Raw genomic sequence first — 17,429 nt, 5'->3', positions numbered from 1 at the left:
CAACACCCAACCCCCCCCCCCCCCCCTTGTTCCCTTTCACATCAGAAGCCCTCTTCACATCAAAAGCGCCCTTCACATCAAGGGTCCTCTTCACATCAGAAGCCCTCCTTTCACATCAGAGTCCCCCTTTCATATCAGGATCCCTCTTTTCATCAGGGTCCTGCCAGCATTATGGAAAGGCATGATGCTGTGCAAAAATTCTGAGGAACTCCTGAGGAAGGCAGAAGGCTCCCCAGGGTACCATGGCACCTTGACTGCTCAAGACACCCCTCCCAACCAGCATGGTGATGTCATGAAGGGTACAGTGCATTTCATCAATATAGCTTGATGCACATGCAGAGGTTAACTTTACTGAAAACTGCTTATCAAGCCAGTAGATCTTAGGCTTGTTAGCTAGGAGAGGTGAGGCCAAGCTTGACTTTTACAGTTAAGATTTGCATGTATCTTAAGCTGCCTATATCTCTGGATCCACTAATTGTTTTAGCTATCAATGCATGTTCCATTTAGTTACTACTCATATTATTGCTTGCTTATCCGTTTTTTTTTCTACATACAATATTGTTATTTAGGTGTATGTCATTGCACATGTTCCTATTGGCTACCTACCATTTACAGAAATGATACCTGCAATGAGAACCCATTTCAACGAGAGGCTGGTGGAAATCTTTTGCGACTATAATGACATTATTGATGGACAGTTTTACGGACATACTCACCGGGACAGCATTATGGTTGTTCTGGATAAAAAAGGTGACTTAACATAGAAAAATACCTTTAATAATATTTTATTGCATTTTGTGATTTGTTGTATGACTGTACCTTTCACTAGAACCACATTCCATGAGCTATTATCTATAGAAAGAGAAAACTATTTTTTTGTTGCTGTAGGTTGTGAATTAACATTAGTATTCCAAGATTGGACAGATTGTTTTGAGTTAATGTGCTCTTTAGTTATCACTACATGAGTGATAATGAAATTAATTAAAATCGGTTATCACTGCTGAAAATAACTTTTTTTTAAAACAAGTATTCTTATCTGGTGTAATGGCTTTGTGAATTTAGACTTAAGGAAGAACGCTAGACATATGAAAGCTTAACCCTTGCAGTAGGGGGTTGCCCCACTGTAAGAGTTAAAGAAGAACTATGAGGTGAGTGATTTTCACTCACCTCATAGTTCGAACAGACGTTTGACAATGATACTGTCACACGTCGGCTCAATAGATCGGGAAGTGAGCGAACACATACCGTCGCTCGCTCACTCCTCGATCATGTCCCTGCAGAGAGCCGTGACTGTCATTCACGGCTCCCCGCAGGGATTCCCCCCGCGCCGCTCCGATCCTCCCGCGCTGGGTGGAGGAACGAACGGGGGAGGGGGTGGGTACAGCTGGCTCAGCCTCTAGATAGGCAGAGCCAGCTGTCAATCACACAGCTGGGTGGATCTCGACAGTAATGTCGGGATCCGTCCCAGCTGCGGCTGTCTCAGAATACCGCGAGCTGTAGCTCGCGGTATACTGAGCTTTGGGTTGTGGGAGGATGTTAGTTTATGTCCTCCCGCGACCCTGAGGAGAACTATGGGGAAAAACACTTACCCCATAGTTCTCCTTTAAGTACTAAAATAAAGAAGATACACTCCATTAATCCTTCGCCCCACGTTGGTGACCACTCACCCTTCTCCGCCTCCACTTCAGCGGGGTATGTCCCTTGGTGTCCTCGCATCTAATATACTGTATTAGGCATGATGACTCACAGATCCTTGGACCACCAGAGCCCAGGGGACCGATCTAGAAGCCAGACTGGACTGAAATTTGGGTGAGCATTTCTATTTTATTTTAGACCCTAGACCAAAATGAGCACTTAACCCTGGCACTGTGGGGGTAGCCCTGCTGCAAGGGTTACTTTTTCATATGCCCGGAGTTCTTCTTTAAAGCTAATTTCTGTATTGGGTAGTTGGGCTCTCACCATTGCACATAATGGCCCACTTGGTGTTCCCCCTGCAGTGGTGACAGGTCCAGGCTCTAGTTACCACCCCAACGTTGCCACCATCTTCCCTGCTGATTATTCTGGGTCCCTTAATGTATCTCTTTGGCCATTGGATATCCAGTGGTGATGTTACACCTGTGAATGTGTATTTCCTTGTCCATGGCATCTAGCTCTATGCCCTGAATGTCAACAATGAACTGTGATGTTCTCTACACAGTGCACCTGATATGCTGTGTGCATAGTAAAAGAAAAACTGCAAGGATTAAGGGGAAATGTTTTTTGGCATGACTATGCATGTCCCTTTTACAAAAAAAACTCTATTCCCTTGCAATTTTTCATAGTGGGACCTTGGTAAGTAATAATGTTGTGTAATGTTGGGGGGAGTTAAAAAGAGAGGTAAAGCAAAACCTTTTTTTTTTGGCTTTACTTCTCTTTTGGGTCACAGGTGTACATTTACTAATAAACTCATTTGATCCAAAGTAGAGCATTTACTAATGTATTCCTGTAAACCAAAGTCAGCTGACAACACAGAGCCGTGCCGCATTTGAGATGGATCCTAACAATATTGTTGGGATCAAACACAGCTGCCTAATTGATTCCTCTCTGCGTGCAGCTGAGAGTCAGAGCCAGCCATGCCTGCCTTCTCTCTGGCCTGCAGCTCCAGCCAGTGATGAACGGAGGAAGATAAGGGAATCTCTACAGGGTGTAGTGACTGACAGTCAGTGCCCTCATAAGGGAGCAGAGAAAGAGAGCTTGACTGATTAAGGGTGAACAGTCGGCTCTCTATAGAGCTGGCATTTGACAGCTGCAGTGTCCAACACTGACTCTAATTAATTAAGGGTGTTAAGAGAGTGCTTATGTGTTTAACTTCATACTGCCCAGTCGTTGTAATTTAAATGGCCGGACAGCAGACTCTTAACGGCGGGTGGCCATTTTTGATATCTTTTTCCACTCCTGCTCCCGTACACCTCCCCCCCACATGCAAGCGGGGCCGGGAAACATGATGGCTGTTACATACAAGTGTTCAGGTGGCTATAGAGCCGCCCGAACTCTTATATGGTGCAGGAAGTGTGCGGTCCCCCATTCTGCTGCCACTGCCGGCTATTCCGGGCTCCATTGTCCTCCCAGCACAGCTGATCTCTGCACTTTCTGACCTAGGGTTCCTCCTCACTATAGAGGATCAGAGGAGCCACCTTTAAACAGCAGCATTGCCAGCCTGTGAAGAGAGTAGTGTTAGATGCTCTAGCAGCTTTAGATGGACCAGACTAAAAACTTAAATCTGAACTAACACTTTTTACTTCTTGCTGTCCGGAGAAATGTATTTTGCATGCATATGATAAAGTCTGAATTTTTGGCTAGAAAACAGCTTCAAACTCCCAAACAACTCTATACTTTCTGAACGCAGAGGCCCTATAGAATAAAAAAAATGCTGGTTGCAATTTGTTATGTTGTATGGTATTTGCGCAAATGTTTATCAAATTTTAAGGATAAAATATACAAAAGAAATGCATAAATGTAATACCCAATTTTTGGCTAAGATATAAAAGATGGGGTCACATTGGGTTAATAGATAGCTGCGGCAGCTGTGATCTTGGTAAAACTGCTTCAGGATGCCACCGTTTATCTACGTTAGGCGGTCCTGAAGCAGTTAAGTAGTTACAGCAACAGGTTTTTTTCATTTTAGGATAAAAGTTTTCCGTAAATGAATAAAAGCTGACCATTGTAAGCAGCCCTGTCAGTGTTAAATGGTTCTCAACCCTCTATCTGCCACTTTTGATGGACAGCTTGGTATGTTAAAGGAAGTTGAAAAATAGCAGACTTACTGGCCAGATCAGGTGAAACTAAAGGAAAAGGGTATATAAAAAGCAAACTAATGCAGCTACCACATCTAACAATTGGAAAGCTGCGATATATATTACATTTTTTTTTCTTTTGTGTTGAGATACAATTTACAGGGTTATTCACAAAAGGATGAAGAGGAGGGAGATGGCAGGAGAAGTGAACAATCTAGGACAACATAGCTGATTTGGAAAAAATTTCCAATTCAGCTCACTTTCCAGTTCAGCTATGTTGTCCTAGATTGTTCACTTCTCCTGCCATCTCCAGACTCTTCATCCTTTTGTGAATAACCCTGCTAATGTTTAGGGGGTACAGAATTTCCATTTACAGAACAATATCACACACATTTACATGGGAATCAGTTAATTGAATTGCTTGCCAGCTTTTCTCAAAGAATAGATTTCTCTTCAATAGTTGATCTTTCCCTTTCATATAACATGGCCTTTCACATGGACTCTCACAGCCATTTGTGCTACATTAACCAGTTGCTGACCTGGCTGTTAAACCCCCTTCCTGTCCAGGCCATTTTTCAGTATTCAGCACTGTGGTACTTTGACTGATATTTATTCAGTCGTACAACGCTATATAATGAAACAAGGACCGAACATTTTTAAAAAATAAAACGTTTTTTTCTAGGTTATGTTATCAAACATGTATTATTACCCAATTTTTTTGTAATATATAAAAGATGGGGACAAGTCGGGTAAATAGACACCAAACATGTCAAGCTTTTAAATTGTGTGCGCCTGCGAAATCGCAAAATACTACCATGCCTAAAATTGTCCATAGGCGATGCGTTAAAATCTTTTGCCGCTCATCAATTTCGTGTTATCAGTGATTAAGGTCCCTAAAAATATTGCTCATACTCTGACGTTCGTGGCAATATGTAACATGCGTGGAGTAATTGTTGATTTTGCACGCAGGCGCATTCAACGCATATTTACGTTTATAAGTTCGTGCACGCAGGTGCGGGGGACTTAAAAAAGTTTGTGGGTGTTTTATTTTTTTAAATATGAGACTTGAATTTGTTTTTTTTACTTTTTTTTTCTAAACTTTTTTTTACACTTAACTTGATTGCTGTCACATAGGGGAATAAAATTTCCCCTATGTGATAGCCAAAAAAAAATGACAGGTCCTCTTTATGGCAACATTAGGCGTCGCTAGGACCCCTGATGTCACCTGGGGACCCCCAAAGAAGCCGAGGAAGCAGAGAGCTGCTTCACCAGCTTCTTTTTTTTGCTAGCAGCTAGAGAAATGACAGCTAAAGGCAGAAGTGATGTAATAGACATCGCTTCCAGCCTTTAGAGAGAGAAGGAGGAGAGTTCAACGGTAGGGAAATGCTGATCTCTCCTCCTCTCTACTAGTAGCCGCTGTGTCGGTGTTCTCAGGCCCGGGCACCGCAGGGGGGACAGCGGTGACCGAGATAACCGGCAGCGGCAACAGGGGGGGGCGGCAGCAGTGGGGGGGGTCCCGCACACTGCAGGGTCATACAAGCGATTGGCCGGCTATATAGCCGGCCGAATGCTTGTATGTAACAGCCAGTAATGGCCGTTTACCTTTCTGGTAACATTTGGGGGCGCGCGCTATCAGGAAAAAAATCACGTACATGTACGTCCACCCGCCGGAAAGCGTCCGCCCGTATTTTTACGATGGGCAGATAGCAAGACGTTAAGAGAATCTACTGGAGAAGCATGCCATAACATAGGGCTAAGTAGTTGTTGTGGCAGTTACTGTTGGTTAATCTAGGAACTCCTATGATAGACCTCATCACCAGTGCTTGAGTGATGTAAATAAGTCAGCACCTAATTCAGCTTACTAACATGAAAACAAAACTAAAATATACATTTTGGTGCATCTAGCCTTTAAATTCATCTGTAGCAAATATTTTATAATGAATAATTTCAAATTAAATATTGCACACTATTTCAGAGAATCCAGTTGGATCAGTCTTTGTTACACCAGCTGTTACACCCATTAAGTCTGCATCAGAGAAGGAGTCCAATAACCCAGGATTCCGTCTATTCAAGTATGATACCAGCTCCTACACTTTACAGGTGAGTCCAAATGAATGCATCACATACCTCACTCAAGTGAATCATAAATATAAACAAACAACTGACCATGAAGAAACTTTATTATTTTTCTTAATACAAAGTTATTAGTTATTACTTGATTGGCTGCTGTGGACAATACTTTTTTTCAACAATTTTCATTGTTTAGCTCCCGCTTCACTTGGAGCAGTTTTATATAGTATGAAAACAGTCTATTTTATCAGCTTAAGGAAATCCGATACTTTCACGTAACACCACCCTTCCCACGCATCTACACATGATCACCTTCTTTTTATTTCCCTTCTGGAAGTGAAGAGAGGAAGCCCACTGTGAGCTTACACAGGGCTGAGTACTTTGTTCCCATCACTATGTGACTGAACTGTGTTTACGGTCAACCAATCATCAAGCACTAGCACTGTAATGTGGGAGAAAGCAAAGTAAGTTACCTACTCCTTTTACATGGAAGTACTGGGTATTTGTGTTCCTTCTTTGCAGCCAGAGCAGCAGAGGTGTAAAAGGAAGGTAAATAGGTGTGGCTGGAAAGGGTGGCAGTTAAAGCGCACCTTCACTCCAAAAACAGACTTTTCCACGCTGCAGAAAAAATGTAAACAAAAAATTGCTTTTTTAAATAGGGGGGGGGGATATTTTTAAATAGGGGGAGCCCTATTTAAAAGTGCTATTTTTTTGTTCACATTTTTTTTTTTACTCCAGTCCACCCCTGCCTCCATTCTTGCTTGGCATGATTGACACATCACAGGCTCCTGGGATATCCCAGTCATGTACCCCAGGAGGCTACAGAAGTAGGGACATATAGTGGCTGGAGGGTGGCCCTGGGTGGGTCATCAGGGGTTGTGAAGTTCTCTTTAAGAAAACTTTGTTCTGCATGGGCAAAGTGTAGGGTCACTTTGTGTTAGAGACAGTTTGGGGGGCATTTATTAAGAAAATTAGCAACACAGCTGGATGGAAATTAGGCTGCTTCTCATTCAGCAATAGATTTACAGTTTATTTATGACCCCCTACACTGTGATCCTGGGGAGTCAACTGCAACAGATTTGAACAGGTCTGCAACAAATGTATTACTGTATATCAGACAGATTTTCACTCTAAACAGACACATATTTAAGAAATGGCCAGGGTTAGGTCTTATTTTTTCACAAGTGCTACTTAAGTACAGTTGAGGGAGGAATGTATGACTCATGTTACCTAGTAGTAAATCTGTAGCACAATCAATCTCACTGCTCCTGTTTAGCATTGTGCCATAGAACTGATAAATGCCCCTCTCTGTATCAGTGTCAATTCACAATGTTTTACAATTACATTCTTTATATAGAGCAAAAATGTACACAACACTTTACTCATTGTATATTCATATTAGTACCCAGGGGAAGCCCACACAAGCACAGGGAGAGCAAACTCAATGGAGGTAGTGTCCAGGTTGGGATTCAAACCGAGGATCCCAGTGCTGCCCACTATTGTTCATCTCATGATAGTTATCGCACTATTATGTTTCGTTCCCAATAATACCTATTATTTTGGGTGTAATTATAATGTTTTCTGCATGAAAGGTAACTATTGAAAGTCTTTGAAAAATTGGCATTTTAGCTCTTAGGTTGACATTTTATAACCCCCCTTCAAATGGTTCCTTTTCCTGTTTTCCTCTTTAGACACTTCAAAGAACCTCAATGTTAAACATCAGTGAGCTACAAATTAGCAATACAGGAGCAAACACCAGTGTAATCATTGACATGAATTGAGTATTACATCCAAAATACTGAAGATAGATACTTTAATAGAGTAATATGCAACACTTTCAGGAGATCCTTGCAATAAAACCTTTTGTCATAACAAAAATACTACATGCGTAGCTTTTAAAAACCGGGGCGATTGTGTTGGAACAGTAGCACGCCATCTCTTATTATGTCTGTTTCCATGATGCAGACAGAACTCCTCTTCTATTGTTCAGTAACTGGCTGTCAGTTTCTATTAAGGTGCTCATACATGGGTAGAAATGGGCAAATAGTTTTTTACCTTTTCTGCTGATGTAATAATAAGAAAGGAAACCCAGCAAATGCAGCAGATTTCCAGGATTATGTTTCTATATGTATTCTGCTGTGTCTGGTAATACAGACGGTGACCAAGTTACAAACATACGACTTACATACGACTCCTACTTACAAACGGAGGCTATTACTGTACATACGACTCCTACTTACAAACGGAGGCTATTACTGTACAGCAGGGAGTCCCAGGCCGCAGCCAAAGCCAATAGTTATTTTAATTGATGTTGAACATCAGGAGTTAAGGATATGGTTTATGAAGACCACATCCACACATTTACAATATGTGGTAGTATGACCACTTCTGTTATTTCCTTAACTAGCACTACACCAAACACCTCAGGTTGGCCAATTTGTCAAATAAAGCCTAGATGGAGCTTTACTATTGGGCTACACCATCTGCCTGTCTTATCTGTTTGCTACCCGTTAGATGAGAAAGACAGCTGTAAAAGAACAAATTCAGTATGTTCTGTCAACTGATCTATAGGAATATTTGTTTGAAGAAATAATTTCATTCTGAGAAAATCTATAACTTTGTTAATGAACCCTAAGCCATATTTATGTTTTCATTTCATATTTGTATGTTAATCATAGGGATAGTTAAGTTCAAATATTGAAAGCAATCTATCTTTAGGGAAAATATGTGGCCAGGCAACAATAGCTGCATACATGAAGCTCTACTGGTACACCCGAATATCAGGAACAACCATGGAAGCTTTCTCTCTCTGTGGCCTCCCTCACTGACCAAGAGGAATGTGTGGAAGCTGGGCAGTGGTGGAAAATCTTCAAAAGCGAAATTTCTTTTGTTTAATTACAGATTTGTGAAAAAAATACAATAATAATTTTTCTTTTCTTTTAAGGATTTATGGCATTACTATTTAAATCTCACTGATGCAAACTTAAAACAAGAAGCTACCTGGAAGCTGGAATATATTATGACCAAACAGTACAGTATAAAGGATCTCAAGCCTGAAAGCTTGTATGAACTTGCCAAACAATTTCAAAAGCCAAACAGTATCGAATTCCAAAACTACTACAGGAATTACCTAGTAAACTTTGATGCACCTGAGGGTTGTGATGAAGCATGCAAACGGAGGCAGTTATGTGCAATAATGCATGTTGATTCAAGCTCTTATTTTCATTGTATTGTTGATCGTTTTGAACATGATACAGAGGGCATGCTTAATTCTTTCATGACAGCATAGACAAGTTAGCAATTAGAACAGTAAGTTAACAAAGACAAAGGAAAATGTATATAAGTTCCTGAATCAGAATGTAGCCATACATTTGCATAAGTAATGGTTTTATTACATTATATTCCTGTTGTCATGCCTCATCATTGATACTTAACATCTTCTGTCATCATGAACTAACATACACGTTTAAGAACATCATCATTTTCAATTCAGTTTTGGCTAAATGTTTGGCATCAAACTAGCCTGTCCCTGACCTTTAAATTAAATAAAACATTTACTGAGAGAATGTGATGGCTGCCCTTGCTATGCTCTTCTTTCAAAATGCTAGTTTCTTGGCTGTTATGCTGATCCAATAGCTTAGATGTAGTTCACACGTTCTGATTGCATTCAGACTTTCTAATCTTCATACCTGTTCAAGATCAGTGACTGAAAGCATTGCAGCCAGAGGCAGCTAGGAAACCAGCATTTTTAGAAGAACATCAGCAATAGAAGCTTTCATATTTCTCTTACTACAGGTTTCCTCATCGGTTTTCCTAGGATGGGTTTCTTCTCAGTCCAAAGAAAGTTAGAGCAACAGAATTTCCAGGCATGCTTGTAAAAATATTACAAGACCATTTCATGATCCTGCATGCCCTGATGTTACATGCAGCCTGTTGATATTATGTGTTTGCACTATATTTAAATACTTATGTCTCCTTATCCTCTCTACTCTACCCTAAGAAAACATGTGAAATGAATGTAACCCTGAAATAGGGAAAAAAGTAAGAAATATACTTACTTTACACCTCGGTTTCCATGTCACTTAGGTCAAAGGAGACATCACAGACCTTCTGGTGAAATTCTGGGAAAGCCAAGGATTAAAAATCTTGTGAGAAGATACTCCTGCACTGTGCTGCACAGCAGACCACGTGTTACCATGTGTGCCAGGAATGCATGGTAAAACAAGCATATTGTAATGCACTGAATTGGGCCTAAAAGACAACCAGTGGTGTATTTTGGTTTTGTGCTGCCCTCGGCAAGACTAAACTCAGACACCCCCTCAACCTAAATTTGCCCCACCCCATCCTGTTTAGGTAATTTTGCCCAACCTGTCAGTCACTGGATGCAACACACACGGGGTCTCAGGAGAGCTGTGCATGGTCTCAGGTGGGCTGTACGGGATCTCAGGAGAGCTGAGCAGGATTTATGGTGGGCTGTGGGGGGGTCTATGGTGGGCTGTGCAGGGTTTCAGGAGGACCGTGCATAGTCCCTTTCCCTGCATACATGTGCTGCTCATCTTACCTGCAGCTCAATAAGTGCTATCAGTACCAACAGAATACATTGCAGTCCCCAGACTGCTTCCTGACATCCCGCCATCAGATCACATGCTATGGCCGGCCCCGAGCCACCCGCTGCTTCTCCTCCACCTCCTGTACAAAGCCAGCTGGACCGCATCTCACTGGGCCCTCCTCTCCACTGGGCAGCTCTCTAATTAGGCAGCCACTCTTAGGGGCTTTGCAGCCGCTTAGTTTGCCTCATTAGGCAGGCACCACTGCCTGATTCTGTGCCGTCCAGCCTCGGCCCACTGGGCATGTGCCCAGTATGCCCAAAGGCAAGTCCGGCCCTGTCAATATCATTGGTTAGGGGCGGCGTTTTCTGCCACCCCCCTGGAAAGTGCCGCCCTAGGAAAATGCCTAATTTGCCTTGGGGTAGATATACCCCTGATTCCCACCCTCCGAGGACAACGTCACTAAAAGTGAAGCTGCCCTTTAAGTGCATTACATATTGTAGCAAAGACTTTACTCCAAATTCAGTCAGAAACTTTGGACTGTTTCAGGCACCATTAGCAAGCTGCAGCTATTGCCAATATTACACAAAACCCAGCCTGGTAGATATATTTCTAAATTAATTATTGTTCAGGGAATTCTTACCTTCAGTTGGTGTCTTTATGATTATATTGATTGAAGCGGGTTATAAAAAAAATACAGATTTTATAAAACTGTTTAATTTTGATTTTACCAAAAAAATATTTTATAAAAACAACTATATTGTATCCATGTACTCATTTGTGGAGTATTCATTTATTAGGAATCCAAAGAGATTTCTTTAAAATACAGCGTTTGCTTTTTAAAGATCTAATTCAGGAAGCATGAAAAGGTGGTTAGTGCAGTTCTGTTGTATGGTCCTCTAGGCCAGGGGTTTTTAAATTATTTAATCCAGGGACCAAAATATGAAGGTTGTTACCATCCTAAGACTCAAGAGAAGGGAAATCCACAAAAAAAATAAAATAAATCACAATGGCTGTATAACATGCTGCCAAGGCCCTTCACCATTTCTGTCATTTTTAGGAAATCCAAGAGAAATAAATTGTTATATTTCTTTTTTGTTTTTACTTGTTCACTAGCACCAGGGTCTCTTACTTCGAACCTTGCCCTTCTAGTTACCTCTGACGCCCCCTCCACCTTGTACACTCTCTAGTCCACCGTGTGATCGTGGGTGCAATGCTTTAGCACCTGCAGGTTCTCTCTCTCGTCCATGTCCATACCTCAGTACGAACATTCAGCAAAAGGGACAGGAGAAAGAATGAATGGACTACAACTGCAGTGACATCACCTTACTTATATTCCATTGAGAACAAGTTCCTCAGCCGCAGTGGCAGAAGGAACTTGTATTTTCTCAATCCATAGATCCTATCTATGGATTGAGAAAATGATGACATGGCTGTGTGGGCTGAGCAACACACAGGTGGGATGGGGGGAAGGTGTTGATGTCACCATGCTCCATGTTAAAAAGTCATAGATCCTGTAGCACTCCTTACCCGAAATCCCAAAGAGAGTAAATGGGTGCTTGGAATGACAGCGGATGGCGCCGCACACAGAACAACTTTGAATGTAGATGTTACCAGCACGACAAACTCATAAGTCAGTGCAAATCCATTTAATGATAGATGTCACTCGGAATATCAAGTGCTAGGAACATGTCTACTCTGAGCCTGATGAAGGGGACCCTGTGTGGCTAGATACTCCAAGTGACATCTATCATTAAAATTAAATGGATTTGCACTGACTTATGAGTTTCTGTCGTGCTGGTGTGCTGGTGACATCTACATTCAAACATGCTCCATGTCAGACCCTGAACATGGGTGAACAAACAAAATTTTTGTTTCACCCAAAAAATTACACACAAAATTACACAGGGAAAAGGATTGGTTGTTATTGGTAACAACTCCACATTTGATTTTATTTTCTCTTTCTCAGGTGTAAGGCCCCATTTACATTATGAGTTGTGGTAAAGCATGTGCATTAAAGCAACATGTTATCGTGCATTAAAATGCACCATGATAACACACCCTATTAAATTAAATGTTCTAGTAGCATATCTTAACACATAGAAGAATGGATGCAACCCTTTTTTTTAACACAGCACACCACGATGCACAGCATGTGCATTGTGGTGTTTTGCAGAGAAGGTGCATCATTTGCACCAGAGTTGTGTGTTTCTATGCATTGTGATAAGTCTTGTGAAATGCTTGTTTTTCCCTGCGTTACTGCAATGCAACAGTGTGAAGTAGACATGTGCACTGACAAAAAAATTGTTTTGTTTCGTTTTGATTTGGATTTTGTGTTATTTCGTTTTTCGGGATTCGGGTGTGAAAGTCAATTGGGATTCGGAATTCGGAACAAAATTTGTTAGCGGTAGTTTGTTCGAACGTTCGTTTCTTATTCGTTTCGTTCATTCGTTTGTTCGGTGCAGCAAAGTGACATTTCAGGGAAAACATTTTTTTTTCTCCTTCTCTAATGTCACTTTGCTGCAACGAACGAATGAAACGAATAGGAAACGAAAACGAAACAAACATTCCAACGGACTACCGCTAATGAATTTCAGAAATGGAAATTCGGATTCATTTGCATTCGTTATATCTGTAATTCGGGATTCGGATACATCCGAATTTCCGAACATTCGTCCGAATTTAGTTTCGGAACGAATCGCACATGTCTAGTGTGAAGGCAGCCTAAGTAAAACAGAACCAATGTGTGTAGTTTAGGTACTATGTCAGGCATCAATGAGACATTAACTTTAACAAATCAACACAGAAGGAAGAGAATGGGGCTTTTAGGGTACCAAGTGACAAAAACCAAGCAATTACAATATGATAAAACAAGGTTTCTTTATTATACAAATGTTTAAAAAGACATAATTGATATGTACAAATTTCAAAGAAGAAAAGAACAAACTGATCTCCAATTAAACTATTCCAGAATTATAATCTGAGGCTAAATGACCATAATACACAAATTTGATGTAACATGCTCTTGTACCCATACAGCACATAGATGCCTCTTATATCAGGAATATTATTTTTCTCAACATGTTTCACACTCAAAGCGCTTTCTCAGGAGACTTTTACTTTTCTATCTGTGTTGATTTGATATACTAGGGGTGTGGTACCTTATATTCAGAAATTGGTCACGATAATTTGACTGAATTAACTTTAACAAGTTGTGTTTAATACTGCTTTCAGGAACCCATAAGGCTATAATATTCAGCTGTTAGTAACAGATGATCAATCTAAGAAAAGAAGAGCAAAAAAATCAAGTTTGTAGAAAAACATTTCTGTCAAGTATATTGGAATATGATGCATATGCACATGCACATGCATATATAATCTCACACACATAGAAATGTAATTGTTAAATATTTGCAGATGAATAAATCTGACATGAATAACAATTAATTACAGGTTGTTTTTACTTGTAATTGATTAGAATCTGGCCAGTTACATCATCTTACTAATGCAAATAAATGTAATATCTGCACATTTATTTATTGGCCATCTTTGTGGGCATCACATTTCCCTGAGGATATGCCATTAATTTTTTTATACTCTGAAGAATGTCGCAGCAGAAGTGGATCTCCCAAAATTGTCATGACTACAATTGCAGTCAGAGCTATCAACATTTCTGGGTGGGCTCCAGAGTTTTATGTATACCATTTATCTTTAGTATTATGAAACAGCAATCAGGAAATTTTCTGTCACTATAGCTGCAAAACTGCACTCCAAATATATCTTATCAGAAGTATTTTATCCCTCTTTCTCCTAATCATCCATGGAGGAATTCAATATAAGAGTGCAAGGATGCCAATGTATGGCTGCCTGAATTTCTGTGGGGGATACCTATGAAGGCAACAGGCCAGAGAATGGTGAGAGCAGTAGCAGTACTGCAGGCAAATGAGTACTTACTGGGGCACTAATGGATAATTTTACTTTACTGTAGTATACAAAATAAAACAAAGGAGGCTTTAGCGATACTCCATGGTAAATGTACTATATATACGAATATCCCCAGGTCCAGATTTACTCTCTCTGCTGCCCAAGACCAGGTACCTCAATGCACCCCCCTGTATGCAGGCTGCATCGCCAAGATTACTTGTACAAAACAAGCGGCAGCTTCCCCGCTGTACATTTAATCCCTGCTTGCCCAAAGCAGGGCTAAATGTAGAAAACAACTACCCACCCGGCAACCAGAACTGGGCGTCAGGAGATAGGAATTCCACACCCCTGCTGCCCCTCTACTCCCTGCTGCCCTGAGGCTAGGCCTTGGTTGGCCTTGTGGGAAATTCGGCCCTGAATATCCCTATCTAAAAGGAGGAAGAACTTTAGGGTCAATGCCATTTTTACATGGCAAATCTTCAAATGCAGCACAGTTAACTGGCTCTTTGTGCTACTTCTTCCACCCCCAGTCTGAGCTCTGCTGCTAAATAAATGACTGGCACCACAAACCAATGTGTTTGCATCTACAAAATAAATTTAATTATGCATTATGTATCAATGAATTTAGAGCTGCATTCACCTGTGTCTTTTATATCTTACTAGACTTTAACTTTAAAGGGAAACCTGCACCAAGAATAATATATGGGGATTACCAATACTAACTTCCTTGTCTGTTTCTGAACTCAATGATTTCTGAATCACTAATCTGGAATACACATACAACAAGTAAACAGCTGATCTCAAAAACTATGCAACTAGTATTTTCAGAAAGAAAGGGCTCAATGATGACAGTCTGCACATTTTTAAAGCATGTTTCCTTAATTAATTCCCCACATTTATAATGCAAGCAACTCACTGTTCTCCCCTTTAAAGATACTTAGCAGTACAGTACAAGATATATTATATTAGCAGAACATACCAATGAATACAGTAGCCTCAGTGTGGTAGTATCCATCAGGCTGTCTTTCCTTATCCATTGAGCAAAGATCAAGTCTCGACACTGTTTGGTCTCCAAAATGATGTTTCCTGAAGGTTCTGTACAAACTAGGGTAAATCACTATTCCCTAAAATAGAAGACATTAAAGCGTTATATATATGTAGCGCTACCCCCGTAGGAGCCGCTGGTGTAACGGCTCCCCTCTGCACCAATGTACCACCCAATGGTGGATCCACAGCACACCAACACACCTTTGTAGAGTGTTGTACAGGATTTAATTGCTAACTAACACAAAATAAGTCTCTTGGTAAATTATCAATCACACACAATACAATAAATGGTAAACCAATGCACTCTGATACCCAGTGACCGCGGCTATCTATCACCTATACGGAGACCTGTGATGTCAGACTGTCTCAGTAGTAAAGCTAGGAATCGAGGAATCAGACAATAATATCTCCCCTTGGAAGTATCACACCCCCTCTAGACTACTGGTCAGTAGTAATGTCCTAGGCTAGCCAACGTTGGGGCCCATACTGTGTAGCAGATGTGTAACAGTACATGGTCAGTTTGGCCCCAGAGGCCTCTCACCGCTCCCAGGGTTGTCTGGAAAGATGTCGTCTTTCACCAGTAGATGGAAGTCCCTCTTTCGTCAAAGCGACTCTAAGGAGGAAGGAGAAGTCATCTATGGCCTCTTGCTACCCCTCACCGCTCATCTAGGGTTTTCTGGAACACATCACCACTCATCTAGGGTCATCTGGAATCTCAGACACGATCACCGCTGGCTCCGTCCACCTCCGCCCCCACTCAGCTTAGCTGGACTGGGTCACTCCAGTGACTGGATCGGTCACACAACCAGGCCGCTATATCCCCGCCGCTGATGCGTCACTAGGCCTCCCTTCAGGTGCTCAATCTCTGCCTCTTCGTTTCAGCAAACTAACAACAGTCTCTCAAGTACTTCGATGTAGAGCCTGTGTGTCCCTGACTGTCAAAGGCGACCACACAGCTCTGTTACAGGCAGTCTTTGCTCACGCTCTCTCACATCGATCTGGACACTTCGGATCTCAGTCCCAGACTGCCCACGCTCAGCCGTTACAGTATATAGTCCTCCCCCTTCCTTTCGCACAGTATCCTGGGAGTTGCAGTTCTCAAGGTCCTTTCTGCAATTTATCCATATCTGCTCTGTACTGCCATCCCCATAAGTTTATATATATATATATATACACAGTATATGCACATATATACTGTATATATACTGTATACACTTCCAATATATACACATATATATTGGAAGTGCTGAACAGATATGATTGTATGCTTTATGGGGAAATGAGAGCCTTGGTTACCATTATGGGTACAGCCTTACACTAAAGCTTGTTCTTATAGCAAATATGTTTTAATTTAACTTCTGCTTTCAGATCTTTTCACCTGCAAGTAGTACACCCTCTCCCTCTGTTTAAGCCTCTTCCTTGTTTCCTTGTCTGTTCCTTGTTTTCTTGCTAATTAGTGTCACAGTGCTAATTTGATGGGTTTTGCTGCACTCTCATATTTGTTTGTTAATGCAATAATCACATACTTTTTTCTGCAGGGACACTGTCTGCCTTCTGTCTAATTCCTGTTTTATGTATTACCATTTGGAAGACATTCAATAGAAAGTCTTAGAAAAAAAACTGATAAAACACAGCACCAAAACTTTATACATTTAAATGTGAGCTGTACTAAATTACGACATATTTATAAAGTAATAGAAGATTGTGAATCTTGTTTCCTAAAAACATGCACATTTTTTCCTCTCTGTTTTTTACAATGCAGCCTGTTCTGAAGCACTGCCATTGGGCTCAGTGTTGTGACCTCAACCTCCTGTTTCCTCTTCACCCTTTGCCCATATCATACTCTGAGATCACCTCCTACAATCCTCCAACTTTAAGAATCTTGCTTTTCAAGCTTAAGTACTAAGATAACTCTTCCTTGACAGAAAACTGTCACCCTGTGAAGTAGTGATTTCTAAGCAGGGCTTTATCCTGCAATTAAATAATATATAATAAAAGGCAGGGGCATAACTAGAAATCACATGGCCCTATGGCAACATTTTGTATGGGGCACCCCCCCCCCCCCCCC

General features: G+C 41.1%; 2 protein-coding genes across 2 annotated transcripts in view; one reads left to right on the top strand and one right to left on the bottom strand.

Annotated features, from left to right (window-relative positions):
• The window catches only part of SMPDL3A (sphingomyelin phosphodiesterase acid like 3A), a 34,815-nt gene extending 25,683 nt beyond the window's left edge, over positions 1-9,132 (top strand). Inside the window, exons 6-8 of the mRNA XM_018565776.1 lie at positions 570-750; positions 5,749-5,873; positions 8,788-9,132. Of these exons, the coding sequence (XP_018421278.1) occupies positions 570-750; positions 5,749-5,873; positions 8,788-9,132 (651 nt within the window). The remainder of the gene's footprint in view (positions 1-569; positions 751-5,748; positions 5,874-8,787) is intronic.
• Positions 9,133-13,621: 4,489 nt separating this feature from the next.
• LOC108794693 (A-kinase anchor protein 7-like) overlaps positions 13,622-17,429 on the bottom strand; it is a 12,500-nt gene continuing 8,692 nt past the window's right edge. Inside the window, exons 5-6 of the mRNA XM_018565781.1 lie at positions 15,294-15,438; positions 13,622-13,671 (exon numbers count right to left, since the gene is read on the bottom strand). Coding sequence (XP_018421283.1) covers positions 13,667-13,671; positions 15,294-15,438 — 150 coding nt within the window. The 3' untranslated portion in view covers positions 13,622-13,666. The remainder of the gene's footprint in view (positions 13,672-15,293; positions 15,439-17,429) is intronic.

This window comes from Nanorana parkeri, unplaced genomic scaffold (genome assembly GCF_000935625.1).
Source record: "Nanorana parkeri isolate BGI_ZX_2015 unplaced genomic scaffold, ASM93562v1 scaffold886, whole genome shotgun sequence".
In the NCBI taxonomy this organism is placed as follows: domain Eukaryota; kingdom Metazoa; phylum Chordata; class Amphibia; order Anura; family Dicroglossidae; genus Nanorana; species Nanorana parkeri.
Note: the sequence above shows the minus strand (reverse complement) of the source record. Positions and strands in the feature narration are given on the sequence as shown.